The 20724-nt window shown below is 33.7% G+C and overlaps 1 protein-coding gene across 3 annotated transcripts in view; it reads left to right on the top strand.

The window, feature by feature from the left end:
* LOC106142970 (pseudouridylate synthase RPUSD2) overlaps positions 1-20194 on the top strand; it is a 332895-nt gene extending 312701 nt beyond the window's left edge. For all 3 annotated transcript variants that reach the window (XM_060945876.1, XM_013344931.2, XM_060945912.1), the window contains 10 exons: positions 53-275; positions 1277-1364; positions 10048-10156; positions 10455-10566; positions 10929-11125; positions 12846-13043; positions 13711-13809; positions 14268-14407; positions 17298-17489; positions 18118-20194. In XM_060945876.1, the coding sequence (XP_060801859.1) occupies positions 53-275; positions 1277-1364; positions 10048-10156; positions 10455-10566; positions 10929-11125; positions 12846-13043; positions 13711-13809; positions 14268-14407; positions 17298-17489; positions 18118-18192 (1433 nt within the window). In that variant the 3' untranslated portion in view covers positions 18193-20194. The remainder of the gene's footprint in view (positions 1-52; positions 276-1276; positions 1365-10047; positions 10157-10454; positions 10567-10928; positions 11126-12845; positions 13044-13710; positions 13810-14267; positions 14408-17297; positions 17490-18117) is intronic.
* The last annotated feature ends 530 nt before the right edge of the window (positions 20195-20724 follow it).

Raw genomic sequence — 20724 nt, 5'->3', positions numbered from 1 at the left:
TATATTACGGTTTTCATTAATGCATCATATTGACACCATGTCTATATTACAGGTCTCAGAAAAGTTTATCCCTATTACTTCACATTCACAACCTTCACCAAAGGGCGGTGGGTTGGCGAGAAGATTCTCGACGTTTTCGCGAGGGAGTTCAGAGCGCACCCCGCAGCTGAGTATGAGAGGTGCATTAGAGCCGGCACTCTGACAGTCAACTACGAAAGCGTTGACCCCGTCTACAGACTCAAACATAACGACCTGCTTGCAAATGTTGTCCACAGGTAATACATCTACTTTTATCTAGTCTTTTCCAAAATTCTAATCTGTTTCAACAACAGGCAGAATATTGACCAATGACCCGTCATTATTTGTCTCTAATGCTCCAATGTCACGGTAACTTAGCCCTGTCTATCAAAGCAACAATAAATGTGACATTTGTGTGTGAAGGACAAAACGAGTCATTGTCCATGTTTCACCCACTAAGATTAAAAGGCTCTGTACAATAGAAACAACAGTGTACCTACACACATGAACATTACAATAGACACTAAAATCTTCTAGTTGACTAATTTAACCATTACCCTTCAATTAATTCCCTACAGAATCCCTGTATGATAAACTCTAAAAATAACGATAAACGCCCTACCCTAACTTTGTGAATATATAATGTAGTTTTATTAAAATTTTAAACTTTTCGATGTTGCCGGCTTAACTACTTTAATATTTAATAAAACATGACAGAGACTAGCTATTTTTGAAGTTATAATCCGTAACATTTTAAAGTTTAAAATGACATGGTGACAAGGGGCTTGATAAATTGAATGAAAGTAGCTGCTACATAATAAAGCACCAAATGAGCATGCGTTTGCACATATAGCTTCTCTACTAAGATCTTAACATTATGAACTAATATCTTATTATCAAAAGTAATTTCGTTAGTAAGTATTTTTTTATTTATATTTTCTGTAAAGTGTACGTCCAACGCATGTTCAATTGTTGTTTTGTTCTCGTCTAATCTGTATTTTTATACGTGATCAAATCTAAGAAACGAGTCATGAGCAATATTAACGACATTAAATTACATCATTTCAATAAATAGGAATCTTTAAAAGAATCTGCTCTTAAAAGTCTTAAATTCTCACTCAGAAACAACAGCTTTGGGGTTGAAAATTACAATCTTTAATAACTTTTATAGTTAGCTGCTAACCGATATTTAATCTTATTTAATTTGCTCATGGTTCGTTTTAAATCCACCAACAGCCTGACGTGTGTATCGTTGCAGGCACGAAGTACCGGTCACCAGTCAACCGATCACCCTCGTCCATATCGACGAGGATATTGTGGTTGTCAACAAACCGGCCTCTATCCCCGTAAGTGGCAATTGAGACAGCCATGTTATGTGACGCTTCATTCTTACCTATTTCTACCTTACTTTGTTGTTACTCGCTTCGTCTTCGCCTCGCACCTTACCTTTTTTCTGATGCACTGCCAAACTGCCTTCTATAAGTGGCAAATGAGACGCCTATAGTATGTGATGCTTCTTTCTCACCTATTTCTATCCCTACTTTATTGAAATGCGCTTGATCTTCTACTTTTATCTGATACGCTCCATTTTCGCTTACTCTTACTCTTACATGTTATGACACACTTCATTTTCGGCCTTCTCTACCTGAAGTGTTACGCAAAACTTTAGGATTGCAGTCAATTTACTAGATGCCGCTCAAGATATAAAAGTATGTATATTGAATTATCCACTTAAGTCCTGTTCAGAAACATATCTTACAGGGATAAGTTTTGTATAAAAGTTTGTACCGCGTCTGAAACATCATCAAACGATTAAGAGTTATTCAGATCATGATATACATGATAATCTTTATTCAAATTATAATTATGTTTTGTTGAAGTGGTGTCATGTGAGTAGACTAAGCCTTAAATTATGTAGTATTGCAATAAATGTTTGCATGTTATTTCGAATGTATAATTGTATAATACAAAATATGTACGATGAAAATAATTATTTTAACGTTTCTTACATTGGTTCTCATTGCAAATCATACGAGTATCTTAGAAATAAACTCTTGTCAGTAGACTTTAATAGAGATGTTACATGCACACACAAATCACCATATCATCGACAAACAAAAACTATTTAAAACATCCAACGTTGTTCGAAATGCAACACTAATGCTTTTAAATATATGTATTACCACAACTTCAGCCCCAAACCTACTGAAATATCTGAGGCCACCGTTCCGCATAAATCCGCTTTCTAAAAGCACCCGCAAAGTCCTTTGCCGCTGACGAGAACAGCTCCTTTTGCAAGAAATATTTCAAATTTCGTGTGACGAAGCTCTTATATTGCCAAGAGCTCTCATTTTCATATTGCTTTTACGGCATTATAGGTATATTTAATACCAAACGTAACACAAGTTCATATATCAGTTTCCCCAAAGATTAATTGATGAATTAGGGCTTTGACTCGTATGTCGAAATTTAATTTTGTCATAACTTTTAGATAAATTCCAGTAGTTGTTAAAATATTGTTACGGCTTCTAAGAAATTTTGTTTATAATTTACACTTGTAAAGAACAATGGCAGAAAAATAGTTGAAAATAAAATTAGCGTCTAAAAATGTTACTTAGGTACAACTTATTAAAATATTTTTTTATTTATTTACGTAAATAACTCAATTTTTATTAAACCCGCAGAAAAAACAACACATTTAATAAAAATCTAACTTGATTTCCTGTACTTTCTTATTTTTAGTACACTATGGTGTTACCACCCAATAAAATTCGTCTGGTTTTATTTTAGCGACTACGAATATAAACTATTTCTTTAACTAATTGGATACTTGTAATCATTCAATAATTAAAAAAGTATATACTACTTACCTACTTAGTCAAAAATAATTCTGTTTTTATGCATTTTTAAAATGCCTGTAAACTATTTTTGCCGAGCTGTTTGATTTTATTGTAATGACAACACTCAAAGGTCGCTGTCTGTCAATCACAAATGCCCCCGTGCTTTTTGTGTCGGTTGTGTTTGGAATTGTTTTATGTGTTGTTTTTATTCATTTCTTCGACTTGGATTGCCTATGGACTCTGATATTTCTTTGTGTGACCTGTGCTTGCTTTAAGGATTTCGATTTTGCCTCCTAATTGTTTGACTGTGCCATCGCTTCTTGGATTTTGAATTTGTTGCCGTTTTGGATCAATGAACATGGCATTTCGTCATAGAAATACTCGAATCCGGTGTGCTAATTGATGTTGTGCTCATGTTATGAATGTGGTATGGTATTTAGGATGGGCCAGACATGAAAACAATATAACTGCACCAGCTGAATTCTTAGATCGTATAATTATAAGATGATGAGGAAGAATAAAAAAAGATAAAAATATGGAAATGTCTTATTTAAAAAATACCCTAAGTAAGAACTGAGAAGAATCTCAGTTCTTATTTGACTCCCTCAGTTTCTAGCAGTCTTTTGTTTTGTGATTGCCGTGGGTTCGACTCCCGTTAAGATAATTGTTGGTTTGAGTCACTTGAATTACAAATAAGAAGGATTGATGACGGTTCAAGTAGGGCTTGTTATAGTAAGAAGTAATGTTGCGTAAAGGGGACGCAGAGCGTAGTCGTTCCTCGGCATTTTACGCACATGTATTAGTACACGCTGTATGGAACAATTTGCCAGATTCGTCTAAATAGAATTATTGATTAAGTACTAACTAAAACATTCTGATAATCTTTAGTCGAAGATATTTTCATTACAAAAAACTAGATTCGTAGGTACTGATAGAAGACAAGTATCCTATCGTCCAGTATTTGTTATTGACAGTTGACAATGACAGATAACCTCAAAAAATCTAAAAGTTCAAATCGAAAAATCTTTTTTTTCCGGCTTTCTTAAGACGAATATCTTTAAGAGATTTATTCAGTAAGTGCCGGACAATATTTTAAGGTATTTTTGATGCTAAGACGCTGCCGGTTAGATTCAACTATTTTTATGTATGGGCGTCTGCCATTGTTCTTTGTTTTCTTAGATAAATCAATTTTGTAGAAGGGTTTTAGATAATACTTAGCTTTTGAAAGAACCTTTGTTCCTTTCGGAATTACCAGAAACTCTTTCTTAGCCGGTGTTTACGTCGCAATATCTTTTTCTTTTTCGAATTCTGTCCAGTGGTTGCGACTGAAAGTTGATAGATAGCCGGTCGCTTTCTCCATTTATATATAAAGATGGAACCAAAATAAAGGTGTCGTATTTTATTCCTGCGATCACATGGTCATGAATACCAAACTTCTGCCATTTAGTATCATCAAAGGGACCCGTGAACGGCCACTCGATAACATTGATAGATGCAATCTCATCACAGGGTCAAAGTAGACGGACGAATGCGCCAAAAGATATTAGACTGTGATTTATATAAATAAAAAAATCTACCCACTTTTATTACCTATGAATTGAGCTGTTGTCTTATCAAACAATTCACCACTACTCATAGTTTCGAAGTTGATCAACTGATACTGAGAATTTTAATTAAAGCATGGTTATCAACTTTAAAGGACATTAAAATTTAAGAAAATATATATTCACATTCAAAAGCTTTAATATAAATAGCGTTTCATTTCTGAAGTGCGAATTTCATCAGCCATTCGCCTCGGATTAACTTTATATTGCAATCATAAATCGGAGAACCTGATTTAATAAGAAATTTTGCTAAAAGGTATCAATCTTACCTTTTGATGAAATGAATCGAAGACTTACTAGCAATTTTTTTTAAATTACATTAAACTTGTTTTTAATATCTATATTATTATTACATTTGTCTCCACGAGAAATCAAAAGTTTTACAATATTAACCTATTTATAACTACCTAATTCGAAGATCAGATTTTTGATTTTCAGTTTTGTAAATTAACCATATTTTATTAATGTCAGTAAATGTGTTTGATGTATACTAATATGTGTATTTGCCTTAACCTATGTTTACACATCACCATGTATCTACTCTTGAACAAGTACACTATGTATAGCTAAAGATGCAAACCCGCCTTTGACTCAGCGTGGCTTTGGTCCTTAGAGGCTCTTACATAACTAGACATATCTACAAGGCCTATTTATGCTATCAATACAACGCTATATATCTATATATGTTAAAATGATGTTGCTTTTCCATTGGGATTAATCTTTGTTACGTCATCGTGGTAATTCTCACTAATTGACGTTGATACCAACAATTTGACTAGAACAGCGATTTTAATCTTGATTATATAACTTGGTCGAAATTGAAACTTATAATGAGTCGAAGTTAGGAACATTGTCGAAAAGTTATTGCCTAATTTGTAAAAGAACGATTTTGTCTTGGAAGAATTTATATTGTTTTCGTTTATTTTCGTCGTTAATTTCTTGTTTTGTTCGTTAATTGATAATTATGAAGTTTAACAACTTCATATTACGATCCAGAATTATTTTATATGCAAATGAGACAAATTTAGAATACATATCATGTCAATATGACTAAAATTGTGAATGACTATATTTCAACATTTCTGAAATAATAAATTAACTAATTTATTTATCTTCATTCGATAAAATTTTGGCTTAGTTCGGTTGAAAAGGAGAAGAGTTTACATCAACTTTGTGCCGATAATAAAACAGATTTAGTATATAGCCTTCAACGTTTACCGCAGCCTTTATGACGCGTCCCGGTCAAAGGATTTTCTTTGTCATTTCCGAGACCGCATTAGGTTAAAGCCGTTCCCGGCAGCCCTAAATTTACTTCACAAGCTTGGGGTTTGGCTTCCGTAGAAAGAACAATGGCAGACGCCCATACATAAAAATAGTTGAATCTAACCGGCAGCGTCTTAGCATCAAAAATACCTTAAAATATTGTCCGGCACTTACTGAATAAATCTCTTAAAGATATTCGTCTTAAGAAAGCCGGAAAAAAAAGATTTTTCGATTTGAACTTTTAGATTTTTTGAGGTTATCTGTCATTGTCAACTGTCAATAACAAATACTGGACGATAGGATACTTGTCTTCTATCAGTACCTACGAATCTAGTTTTTTGTAATGAAAATATCTTCGACTAAAGATTATCAGAATGTTTTAGTTAGTACTTAATCAATAATTCTATTTAGACGAATCTGGCAAATTGTTCCATACAGCGTGTACTAATACATGTGCGTAAAATGCCGAGGAACGACTACGCTCTGCGTCCCCTTTACGCAACATTACTTCTTACTATAACAAGCCCTACTTGAACCGTCATCAATCCTTCTTATTTGTAATTCAAGTGACTCAAACCAACAATTATCTTAACGGGAGTCGAACCCACGGCAATCACAAAACAAAAGACTGCTAGAAACTGAGGGAGTCAAATAAGAACTGAGATTCTTCTCAGTTCTTACTTAGGGTATTTTTTAAATAAGACATTTCCATATTTTTATCTTTTTTTATTCTTCCTCATCATCTTATAATTATACGATCTAAGAATTCAGCTGGTGCAGTTATATTGTTTTCATGTCTGGCCCATCCTAAATACCATACCACATTCATAACATGAGCACAACATCAATTAGCACACCGGATTCGAGTATTTCTATGACGAAATGCCATGTTCATTGATCCAAAACGGCAACAAATTCAAAATCCAAGAAGCGATGGCACAGTCAAACAATTAGGAGGCAAAATCGAAATCCTTAAAGCAAGCACAGGTCACACAAAGAAATATCAGAGTCCATAGGCAATCCAAGTCGAAGAAATGAATAAAAACAACACATAAAACAATTCCAAACACAACCGACACAAAAAGCACGGGGGCATTTGTGATTGACAGACAGCGACCTTTGAGTGTTGTCATTACAATAAAATCAAACAGCTCGGCAAAAATAGTTTACAGGCATTTTAAAAATGCATAAAAACAGAATTATTTTTGACTAAGTAGGTAAGTAGTATATACTTTTTTAATTATTGAATGATTACAAGTATCCAATTAGTTAAAGAAATAGTTTATATTCGTAGTCGCTAAAATAAAACCAGACGAATTTTATTGGGTGGTAACACCATAGTGTACTAAAAATAAGAAAGTACAGGAAATCAAGTTAGATTTTTATTAAATGTGTTGTTTTTTCTGCGGGTTTAATAAAAATTGAGTTATTTACGTAAATAAATAAAAAAATATTTTAATAAGTTGTACCTAAGTAACATTTTTAGACGCTAATTTTATTTTCAACTATTTTTCTGCCATTGTTCTTTTCGAATATTCTTTATGACTACATTGCCGAATTATATCAAAATCCGTTCAGTGGTTTCAACTGCACATTGATAGATTAGTGCATTAATTTATATACCTTCATTCTAAGCATTATAGTTGACTCATTTTATTTAATCAAGAAGACTTATCATTATTGTTTTAAATATTACAATTAAATGGATCATTTAATATGATTAGTACATTACAAAAATTCTGAAGGGAAAGTAACATCATAGAAGGCGAAAAAGCTATGATTTCCTTTGTTAGTGGTGCTGTTAATAGGCAGCCGTGATAATATTTTAAATATTAAGCTATGTGATAATTATGGCGGTTTAAGGGTGTTTTATTTTATTTTAAAAACAATTTAGGAACGTCCACTTACATATTATATTATATTGGCTATGTTACTGCAAAAACATTTTATAAAATTATTGTTATCTACTAAATTATTTTTATTCATGCCGTTCCTAAGTTTTAAAATATTATTTGCTTTTATCCAATGTCATATTTCGGTCGCAAAATGCACCTATCTTGAGTCTTGGTCTACAAATCTACGCTAACTTGATTCTACCTGCTGCTCCGCTCACTTATATATCGTTTTTTCTCCGTTATGTTTGCGAATTTCGAGTATTTTTTTTCTTAGTACTCTCCTTTCACTCACTTTCTAAGGCAAGATATATTTTCCAAATTTCAGCTTCTTACGCCAAACAGCTGTACGTTATCTGTCACTCACTCAGTAATACAATTATGTACATAAATAAAAAAATTATGCCGTTTTTCTATGATATAGATGTCTGTGCTTAGCGGACAAATGCTATTTATTAAATTTGTATTATTTACATTCATGCTTGCTTGATGAAAATTACCTAGTTCCAGTATTAATTAAGAGGTATCGACTATCAAACCCAAAAACAGTTCTTAGAAAAACTTCATAAAAATACAGCAAAGCTTTTTTTCCTAAGCGTAAATCTACAATATAATAATTGAAACCACAATAACTCTTAGGCGATTTACAGACTAAGCAATTTGTAAATAACGTCCCACGAGGAATTTGCATGACAGATGCAGCAAAGCTTTCTAAAACTTCTTCTATATCATAAAAAAAATCTATAGAAAACATTCAAGAAAAATTAACATTTGTAGACCAAGGCCCTAGGACACCATAGCTTTAGTATTGACTCTTGTGTCGTGGTGGGCCAGGCACGAGACTCCAGTGCTCGCTAACCCCTTGCGCATCATTCACGTGGACGAAGAGCTGCTCGTGCTAGACAAGCCTTGCTCGCTGCCGGTGAGTCGAGTTGGGACCGTTTGCTTGTGGCCAGACTCTGTGGACTTGGAGAAGAAGTTGTTACAAACGTCTTTCATTGATGAGAAAGAATAGAAATGGGTTTTACTTAAAACTAAAGAGTGAAATGTCTTGCATCACGCGCTGTTCTCTGTAAAGTTGTAATTATAATATAATAAATAACAGTATGGAAGCTTACTGCATTGATAAACATAATATTATTATTGTTGACAGTTTCCTTAAAAGATATACTTATATTTTCTTCTTTGTCATAGTTATGCGAATCAAGAATTACAATTGTAACATTATATGAACATTGCATAGAATCAATTATATTTGAAGAGGACTTCTTAAATCATTTTCTTATCACACGACTTTTTGATTGATAATCTGAATCTGACCGAATCACACTGACCTTTTTCAGACGTTGTTTATCGAAACATTCTATTTAATTAACAGTAGAGTAACTAGAACAAGGGTATTCGCATATTTTGTTTTCATGCAAAACTCAAAAACAAAACTTTCTCAATTCTAATTCAAGTAGAAAACGTCAAACTGCCCTTTGCGAAATTGTAACAGAATGGGCGTATTTGGCGCGGAACACAGAAAATTTTATACGAACTCCTACAAAGTTGTCCATCAGAGTCTGGCGAAGATTTTGATCTGCACAAAAGTTTTACCACTGTAAATACTCAGACAGATCTGGGGAATGTGCGGTCTCTTTGCTAATCCCACTTGGAAGTGGATCAGTCGGTTTGCGTGATCTTAGACAAATATTTGGACGTAATTTTGTCTTGTAAGTCTACGCCATGTTTAGCAATTCTGTTGTTTATTCAGTTGGTATTGGTACAAGTTTTTGTTTTTATATGTACATGTCGTATTCAATACTAATTGATACATAATATCTAGTTTTTTGTTATAAAATTTGTGGAATACTTTATTATAATACATTGTGTTAACTTATCTTGGTTTTACCAAAAATACTTTGGTTTTTAAATACAGAATTGCTCAATCCTTTGCAATACTTTTAAAACTTCAAAAATGCGTTGATACAGCATCACTTACTCCCTTCTGTATGTTGCATGTGCCCGCTCTTGTGTGTAATTACTTACGTCTATGGTTCATTTGCTGCATTTTATTTTTTCTTTTACGTCTTTTACATAAATTTTCAGTATTTTATTGATGTTACTTAGTGTTATATTTTATTTTACTTAAATTCGTTTTCTTAACTTGCGGTACAAATCAATTTTTAATGTTTTTAAAGACACATGGTTGTGGTAAAATGTATGTTGTTATGTCTGTACATTATTTTTACAAGTACTTTCACCATTTTGAATTTAAATAATTTGAATGTCATTTTAGTAATGACTTGCTACTTACAAACCTAAAAATTCTCAATCCTCATTTTGATCCGGAGTTGCAATCCTGCGTCATTAATCTTTGATATAATTTCATTCAACTTTCCTCTGTATCTTTTATACGTTTAACTACATTAAAATTTTATTCATCAGGTTCATCCATGCGGTCGGTATCGACATAACACAGTTGTATTTATACTCGCTAAGGAATACAACTTGAAAAACCTTAGAACTATCCACAGACTGGACAGGTTAACTTCAGGTAAATAATGCACAATTTTTCTTGAGTTTTGAAAACTCATGGCCAGAAATGATAGATGGAAATGAAGTCAGTCAATTTATGTGTGTGTGTAATGCTGAGAAACTACATATCAAGAGCACATTTTTCACACTTCATTTCTTACAGAATTTGAAAATGGCCCAATAAAAGATTCATACCTTTCCTTTAATTATTTCGAAAACATTGTAACAGTAACTTCTTACATTTTTGATATTAATTTTAATTTCAACATAAATTCCTTTCAACCAAACTTTAAAACTAACAATATTGTCGCAATCAGGCCTGCTTTTGTTCGGGAGGAGTCCGAAGAAGGCGCGACAGATGGAACACCAGATACGGAACAGACAAGTGCAGAAAGAATACGTCTGCAGAGTCGACGGCCTGTTCCCAGAGTAAGTTCAGTTGAAGTTATTACTTAATTAACAGCGAGGAATGTTTCAACTTTATATAACGTCTTAAAGTTAATCGCAATTTCAAATAAACTTCAAACAGTTAAGTTTTTAATACCTCCGCCCGTTTTGTTGTTGTGTTTTTAGAAGACATTTTTATTTAACTGCTGAATAATTTAACGAGATTTTTAATAGGGTTAATATTGCATACTTTGATGACAGTGTTTTAGTCATTACCGCGTCACAAAATTTCGACTTAATTGCGACATGACAAACAGATGTTCTCGATAGGGAACATGCTTCCCAAATAATGAAATCACGAAAGAGAAGAGGAGAACATTAAATGTCTTAATTTACTTCTTCAGAGAGGAGATCGAATGTCAAGAACCGATAGAAGTGGTCAGCTACAAGATCGGCGTCTGCAAAGTATCTCCTAAGGGCAAAGACTGTTCGACGATGTTCAAGAGGCTGGGGTACAACGAGAAATCCAACACCAGCGTGGTGCTGTGCCGACCTAGGACAGGGAGGATGCATCAGATAAGAGTGCATCTGCAGTATTTGGGTAAGCACTTTCTCTTGTTTCAAGACATGTTATACATACTTTTGCTTCAAGTTTTAGACGTTTAGAAAGCGCAGGTTTGTCAACACCACGTTCTGACACCACAAGTAAACCTTGCGGAATAAATATTCCCCCTAAATGAACATGTTATCTCGTTATATCCCTCACGGACAGAATCAACAGTCTTGAATGACTGAAAGGCCGTTTTCTGCAGATTAAAATTCAAATAGACACTAAATTTCTAGCCCATCTTCTAAAATGATTAAAAAATATATATATTTTTATATTCTTCAATACCTATTTTAACATAAAAATTCTCCATTGTAATATAGAAATACTTTGATGTAATATAAAATTTCATATTCCCGGTTTCATAAACTTCCTGGGAAATTGATCAATGTGCAGAAAAATGCACATTATTAACTTCAGTATATCCAGACTTTAGAATATTTTACGAGAATTGCATGTAGCGATTTCATATTAAATTAAGTTTGTGCATGATCGATGATAATACACTTGTTTGTTATAAAGCCTTTGTTCTTTAGTCTACACTAGATACAGTACATGTAGTAATATCCTAAGAATCAACTAAAGTCTATAAGTTATTATATTAAGAAGCAACTGAAGTTTATCAGTTATATCAAATCAAACTTAACATTGGACCCATTTAAATGACATTTATAATTGTACGAATATATGGCTAGAAAAGCTATTATTTTTTTCTGGAATGGGGAAATAATTCCAGACGAAATAAAAATCAAAGAAATTTTAGTTCACCCAAAAAAAAACTCTATTAATAAATTTAAACATTTAAGGCCATTAAGGATTAAATACAATTTTGATGAGGGGGTGAGGACCACAAGTCCACATAAAGGTTAGAAAGGTCACAGACGGTCAGAACCTTTGTTTAATTAATAGAACATCTCCAACAAACTGATAGTATCTACGAGACCCATTGTCATATGTTTTGTGTCCAGACACAATCCATTAGGTATGTAATAAGTATCAGATACAATTGGTCCGGTGTGATTGTGATTCTACAAATTGTACTGTGAAAGATATTTTCGACTTATACACGATGGGATCACAGGGGAAGCTTATGTATGTACTTACTTATTGGATCATAGTTACAGTTTTTACACACACAGTGTGCCGTGTGGTTCCCGGCACCGATAAAAAAAGAATAGGACCACTTCATCTCTTTCCCGTGGATGTCGTAAAAGGCGACTAAGGAATAGGCTAATAAACTTGGGATTCTTCTTTTGGGCGAGGGGCTAGCAACCTTTGAATCTCAATTCTATCATCAAGCCAAACAGCTGAGTGTGGCCTATCAGTCTTTTTCAGACTGTTGGCTCTGTCTGCCCCGCAAGGGATAGAGGATGATTGTATGTGTGTATGTATTACAGTTGTCCGAATGTTCAGCACTCTTCATGATATTACCGTAAAAGTATCGGTTAATGATAGTTAATATAAATAAATATTGTTACATAAACGCTTATTATTCGAACTCAAGGGAACTTACTGTGTCGTTTGTTCATAAATCCAAAGATTTAACAATTTACAAAAAAAAAATAAGGTTATATAATTGCATACAAAAAAATTACAGATTGTCTTAACCTGACCAGGAATCGAACGTGAAATGAGTTGTTTAAACTCAACATCTTTATCGCTACCAAAACGCTACGCAGACAGAAAATACAAATTATCTTTTTTGCGTCAACAGGTTATCCAGTTGTAAACGACCCGTTGTACAACCACCCAGTGTTTGGGCCCCTCCGAGGCAAGGGAGGAGATACAGGGGGCAAGACAGACGAACAACTTGTCCGTGACCTCATCGCCATACATAATGCCGAGAACTGGCTCGGTGTGGACGCAGCTGATGACGATCTGCTGTTCTCTAAGCCGGCTTCTGATGATAAAGGTAATATTGATGATGAATTAGGTGTGGTTGAAAATTTCAGTAATGTAAATAATTTTAAAAATAATAATGAAGATTTATCATATGCAGCCATTAAAACTGCCTAATTACTAACATTAGGCAGTTATACAGAACTAGAGGCCGCCCGCGACTTCATCCGCATGGAAACCCTATCAATCCCGCGGCAACTCTGGGATAAAAAGTAGCCTATATGTTATTCTGGGTCTTCAGCCACCCACATACCAAATATCATCGTAATCGGTTCAGTAGTTTTTGCGTGAAAGAGTAACAAACGTCCATACTGACATACTCACAAACATTTATAATATTAACAGGATACTCGTAAAGCAGTATCATTTTCAGCCCTTCTTGATCAATAATATCATTCTTTTTATGACGTGCTCATATCTTGTACTACTTATTTAGTTGATCAGTCAATATTTTCACGATTACCTCAGAATGTGTTACAAAATGCCATAATTTTTCTTTGTTTGTTTAGTTTTGAACAGAAACATTAATACTATCATAACTTAAAATCTAAGTTATGATAGTATTAATGTTTCTTTCTTGTGTTTAAGTCTTAGAAGGTCATTATCCTTAAAATTAAGATTATTAAAACGAAAATCCGAAGTCGGAGTGTTCTGTTCAATTCTGCGTTTTTTGGTCTCAGGGGTAGGCGAGGACGACGACACAGGCCCGGCGTCCCGGGAGTCGTCTCCGAGGCTCGAGTCTCCTGCTCCAGGGCTTACACCTTCATCAGTCATGACCCGTTAGTGGATCAGATTTATTTCATTCAATTTAATTAATTAATTTGTTTGAGACAGAAATTGAGTTGATATTTTTATATGACATGTTTGTTTAAAATCAACAGACTTAACTAAATTTTAAACCTGGGATAAATACATATAATTACGTCTTTATCCCTTGCGGGGTAGACAGAGCCAACAGTCTTGAAAAGACAGACGGCCCACGTTCAGCTGCTTGGCTTAATGATAGAATTGAGATTCAAATAGTGACAGGTTGCTAGCCAATCGCCTAAAAGTAGAATCCCAAATGGTTTTGCCTATCCCTAAGTCGCCTTTTACGATATCCATGGGAAGGAGATTGAGTGGTCCTATTGTTTTTTCATCGGTGCCGTAAACCACACGACAATACACTACAAGGTCACTGTTTTTTGAACCATTGTCAAAATAGAAAAATCCTATATAACCTTTATGGTTCCACCAGCAACTCTACCCAGCCCATCGAGCGGCGCAGAGGCACCTCTAGAAGTGAAGAGTGAGATGAGCTGTTCATCACCGATCTGCGTAATGCAACCTTCGCCAGTCGCCTCGCCACAACTAAATGATGACTCCAATGATGCTAAGGTAAATATTGACCATTTCTTTATTTCTTATTTTCTAAATTTTCTAAATATTAATGGGAACTGTAAATGTAGGACTAGATGAACGTGTCTTGATTAAATCGAGACCATCTTCACGCTAGGTCAGGTCAGAATGTGATTGAAGCTAAAGAAGTATGCTGGAACACTTCCCACGGACTGCATATTTCTTAAGTAGTAGTCTCTGCCTTCCCCGCTGGAAAAGAGGAGTGTGTTTTCGTGTAAATACGCAATTTTAATATAAAGTAAATACAATAGCTCTTAAAGAGATTAATCAAACAGGCAAAGACAATTCACATCATAAGTTTTTTTACTTGTGATGTCAAAGTTTGCAAGTTAACTATAAAACCAACTGAAAGTTATCTATAGTATGAATCTGTCACTTTCGACTTACAGACGAAACAAAAGACGAAATTCATAACAGGCAAAGATATACAAGAGACGAGGTTATTAATATTTGTATTAAGATGATATACCGGAGGAAAAATACGTTGGTAAGGAGATATTCCTTACATACATAAATACATACATATAATCACGTCTAGTCAGAATACAAAGGAATATCTGACCGGGAACCTCACGGCACAGATATTCCTTTCATGACTTTTTTTGCTTTTCAATTAAATCTGGGCCTTAGCTATCTAAATGTAAGTTATTACAGGCAGTTTATAACTGGCTAACAATATTGTAGCAAATATTCCCAAATTTTTATTATGAATCCTTATGGCTTTAGCTGACAAAGTCTTCAGAGCTAACATACAACGATGCCACAAAAATAAATGATGTAAAAAATATACAAAAATTTAAGTGATTTGAAAATGTTGATTTTACAATATATTTATAAATAAATTTCTGATGGTCGATTACAATATATATGTACAAGTACATGGATTGATCATAAATATTATTGTCACGAAACTTTCTATCCCTGGCATGTCCTCTTAACGGATTGGCAGGGCGACAAAAGGGCCCAAAGAAAAGGATTTAATATTGCAATTTGTGTCAGAAATTCATTGTTTTCTCCAACCCGTGTGACCTTTGTCGAATACGTTGAACCTTCGAGTGTGTGTAATGAAATTTTGATGCCTGTGTCTGAAACTGTTCTCACGAAACTCGCTAAGACTGACTTGAACTAACAAGGGCTAGGTTACAGTCTGCGAACTTAGTTCAACTAAACTAATTGTTCTCGAACGAGCACGTATTGTAATTCAAAAGACTGTGACGAAATGACATTTATGTAACTTATATCTTTCACTTTGTTTATTTTATTGATAAACATATTGTTTTTTATAATAATATTAAGTTCCTAATTTACAAAATTAACACAATTTTTTTTATTAATAATGGTATTTTTTTCAATGTCGCCAAAAGTCTAAAATATTCATTAATCTTATTTTACAAAAAAAATTAGTTAATTTCATACTTAAGCAAATAAAATGCTAAAAATCTAATTCGTGTAAATAAATCCACTCAGACTTAGTCGGTTAAAGGAACAACTTGTCTACAATACGTCAAAATTGCCCAAGCGTCAGGACTCGCCTCATATACCTAATATGTACAGACGACAGCACGTCAAGTACCGCAAAACATGCAAATTTAGAGTGTATATGTTCTCTTCAGATTTGTAATATTATTCCAGATCCTGTTCTAACATTGAATTTGAATTTCAAATTGGCTCCTTATATATCGCAAAATATCGTCTTATACATCAGTCTGTAGATTGTTTTGGTTTAATTTTATATTTGTTCCTTCAATTATTGCTATTATCAATAATTTTCATCTGTACTAGTTTTTTTTTTATTACATTTTCATAATAATCAAAATTAAATTAAATAAACCCTATTTGGGATAAGTCTGTTATTATATTTTTTTCCATTAAAATTATTATAATTTGTTTTATGTACAGTGTAGTCTAACAGCGCAGTACCTAAAAGTCGATGTTGAACTTCATTTACAATCGACTGTACGTCCCTCGATATACTATTTGGGTTAAAAGCGTATTGTGTTTGGTCGGGTTGTTTTATGTTTTTCCAAGTTTGTGTACACAGAGTTTGTTTAATATAAAGGTCTGACAAGGGTTCAGAATTGTACTATCAAGTGTTAGGTTCTCAAGTTAGGTCAGCAGTTCCCTTGATTTCCATTAATTGTTGTATGACATACCCACACGGCACTTCCCGTCTGCTCTGCGAAGGATAAAGAAGTGATTTTATTTATGTATTGACAAGAAATGAAAAAGATGATGTGTTGGTGGAAAATATCGTGAGGAATAAGGTTTTGACCCCCCATAAATAGCGCAGGACAGACGGTAGTCGGTTCGTCTCATTTTACCCAATCCAGGATCCCGGGCTTCTCGCAACCGGTATTGTCAGGCGGAAGATGACAATGACACCATATGATAATACAGGGTGACATTTAAAACAACTGCATCCTTAGACTATACCCATGCTTCTGAGCCGTTTGAGCCTATTTTTATTTAAATTAAACGTCATCATTTTCACATTTAAAAAACCCTCAAAAACTACGTCACACGCTTTATTAAAGACCAATACTACAAAAAGAAATTAAAACTAAACATGTAAATAAGTGTCTGAAAAATAAATTATATTTCTAGTATCAAGATCAAGTAAAGTACAGAGTTGTCGAGATCGCTCAGCTGAATGAATTGTGTCGTTGACCTCTGAATCTTACGCGTCGCTTTTCCGCCGGCCGGGGTGATATGACGTATTTAGGATCGTGGATGTTGATACTTTTTTTTTTTTAGTATTCTGAAATATGAACCTATATTTTTCTTTTAACGTTTTTAAATATCCTTTAGATGAGTACACTTAACAGTTAAATTTATGCAATTGAATTAAAAGTCATATTATCTTCCACAGTCCGACAAGGTGACAGTAGCGACGCAGACCGGGTGCGCGCCGAGCGCCGAGCCGAGCGCCGAGACCGAGCCGAGCGGCTCGGCCACCATCGACCCCCTGGCGCCGGACCCCCACTGCTACGAGTGCCGGGTGAGGTACCGCGACCCCAGGCCCAGGGATCTGGTCATGTATCTGCATGCTTGGAAGTATAAGGTCAGTTTTTAGATGTACTATTTAAATTTTTAAATTTCCTTTTATTTTTTGTTTGTTGAAATTGAAATGATTTTGAATTATTATGACGTTATACAGGCGAGCAATTACATAATGTGAAATCTCTTTAACTGAGTTTTAACAATAATATAAAATACCTGGGCGACCGAGCTAGCTCGGTGTTTCTTGTTAACTGTTTCAAATGACATTAAAAAAAATACAGTACAAAAATAAATATTTTAGTATAGTTGGAAATTGAACGCCAACGTGTTCGGTTAATACGATTTTGATGATTTTAATTTATATTTTGATGGTTTAGTCCTGTGATGTATATTAACCATCCTATAAGTTATCCACACTTCCACACTAATAATAAAGAGGAAAGATTTGTATTTTTGTATGTTTGTGTGGAATAAACTCAAAAACTACTGGTCCGATTTTGATAAAATTTGGCACAGATATAGAATAGACCTTCAAAAGTGACATAGGCATAAATTTGTTTTGAAATAAATTTATTTCAAAATATAAAACACAAAAATATATCCACCCACCCGTGCGAAGCCGGGGCGGGCCGCTAGTTATTGTATATGTATGGACCTTTATAAATTTAAAAGAAAAATATTATCAACAGGGTCCCGGCTGGGAATACGAGACGGAGCTGCCACAATGGGCAAGCGTGGACTGGGAAGAGCCAGAGAATTCATAGTTACACGATCTGACACCACTGAGGAGGCGCCCTGACAGACCACACATGCCCGAACATTCAATACTGAACATAACACTGTATTGATTAAATATAATGATGATATATTGAATCGAAGTGATTTTAGTATCGGCGCTAATGTTTTCTATGATAATAATGATGTAGTTGTTAAAGATAATACTGATATAAATGAAAAAGGCAGGGCGCCAAATTTAAGACATTTGGTACTTGGCTGTATTGTATCACATAAGGTGGTTACAAATTGTATGGACTATCAAATGATCGCTTATTACGGTAGCTATTGAAGTCTTAATGTACGAATGGCTAAGATTACGTCTATCATTCATTACAAGAATTACTGATTTGTAGCGAAGCGGTTTTATGATGGTCCTAATTGGCAAAGTTAAACCTATAGTTTTTTCATTCATCCCCGAAAGAAAATGTTGTATTTTATGATCTCTTTCTTTTAGAGATAATGATAAAATCATGGTTGATTTAGCCAATCGTATCCTCCTTTACACGAAGAGGTAAGTTTTTAAAATAAGTGAGAATTAGGTAAGGCATGTTTTTTTGTGTTTCTTCTCTTGCAGCGCTGATTTTTTTTTCTTTATTTTTTGTCTTCTCGTTATGTGACAGATGCGCGTTTCATCTCTCTTTCGCACTTAAATCAAGGATATCTTTCTATCGTGCTGTCACTAAAAAAATATGGTTTTTACGTAAGGATTTAACATTAGAATTTATTTGATCAATCTTCAGTTCCTATCGGTCTAGAATGTATCGTCAAGCTTATTGTAGCATAGTTTGTAAGAATGTAACAATTTGTAATGATATTAATACCATACAAAAGTTATATCGCTTAGGGGAGGCAGGGTCACAACCAAAATCTTAAATGGATATAATATAAAAAAATGGAAATCATTTTGGGATAGCTGTTCTACTTCACAAGCAATTTTTCCAGTAAATTTTACCTATAGCTATTATAATTTTGTGTTTGGCAAAGATGCCAATAAAATTCTTAATCATAAAAATATATTTTACGGAAACAACTATGTGATAATAGATATTTTGAGTTAATCAATCTCGGACCACACTGCTATATATTTTCTTATCGTCTTCAAATTTGTAATAAAACATGACCACTGTTTGGAAATCGTTTAGAGGGGCTATCTCGGTAATATTAGAAACGTATATTCATAGGAGTAAAATATATACACCGATAAGACTCTTATGAACACGGAACAGAAATTTCCCAAATTATGATACTTACCTATTAGTACTGTTTACATGTCTGTTTTTGATTCCTGCACTCGAGTTTTGCAAAACTATCATCCTGAACAACAATTATTTCTCACACAATAATAAAAGACAATACAATATATTTCAATTGAAACTTAAGTCTACATCTCGTTTTTTTGCGCAGTTGTGAGATATACGTAATGGTATCACAGACATCAATTGCGACGTCACATTCTCCAGTATAGACTTATATTGTTCGATATTCTATGGTCCCACAAAATAACATCGTCCAAATTGTTAATTCTGCATTCATCGAGAGTTTTGTCAGTGTGTTTGTCGCATTTTGTAGCTGCGTCGTAATGTTTGGCTTCCATAGTTTTGTGTAGTGAAATTGAAATATATTTATAGGAGTAACCCCGTGAAATTTTGTACTTTAAATACATTGAACGGTAACTTTGCTAAGTGTTTCGTAGGTACTACCTATTTGTATTTCATTATGTTTGACACCATTCAGGCCAGTTGTGATATGCATTTATACATTGTTATTATGAAAAAGACAGTACTTGAAAATATCTATGGATAGGTACTTTTAACTGACTTACATTTGTCAAAAATCCTTTAAACTGAGAGAAAAGAAACTGTTAATACTAATTTATAACACTTAAAATGTATGTCAGCAAGATATTTTGATCTTCGTTCGATTGAAAAAAAAAAGAGTTAACAGATAGTTTCCCGCTAAAACTTCAAACTGTCAATTTTTTCGGAGCAGCATTATCTAAAGACATTATGAAATGTTTTATTTTTGTTTTAATTTTTATTAAGTTTGCGTGTGTAGATCTAAGCACAGAGAGCATACAATATCATATTTGTTTAAATATAATTCAATGGTGTATTCATAGAATTTGAACAACTCTCATTATGTAAGACCAATTTCGAAAAGACGAAACAATCATTTGCATTACTTGATGACATGATTGAAAATATAAATTAATTCAATCACTGTATTTTCTCAAAGTTGTTCATATTTATGAGTAGAACGAACTGTGGAATTATTTTTACTTAAAAAAATATTGTTGTATATATAACTCTGACACTTATGAGTTCGGTCAAATGGCAGTCTTGGATGGTTTTCAGTAAGTATAAATTTAGTTTGAATGTCAACAAGACACTTTAGGATTGTTTAACATTTTTATAACCAATTTTGTAGATTTAAACAAATTCCCTTTAGGATTCACACGTCGCCGTGTCGATAATAGCGGAAATCAATTGTCATCAAAAGAGGCTTTCCCACTCTTTGGA

Source organism: Amyelois transitella, chromosome 2 (genome assembly GCF_032362555.1).
Source record: "Amyelois transitella isolate CPQ chromosome 2, ilAmyTran1.1, whole genome shotgun sequence".
NCBI classification, from domain to species: Eukaryota; Metazoa; Arthropoda; class Insecta; order Lepidoptera; family Pyralidae; genus Amyelois; species Amyelois transitella.
The sequence above is the reverse complement of the archived record's forward strand: the minus strand, read 5'-3'. Positions and strand labels throughout refer to the sequence as shown.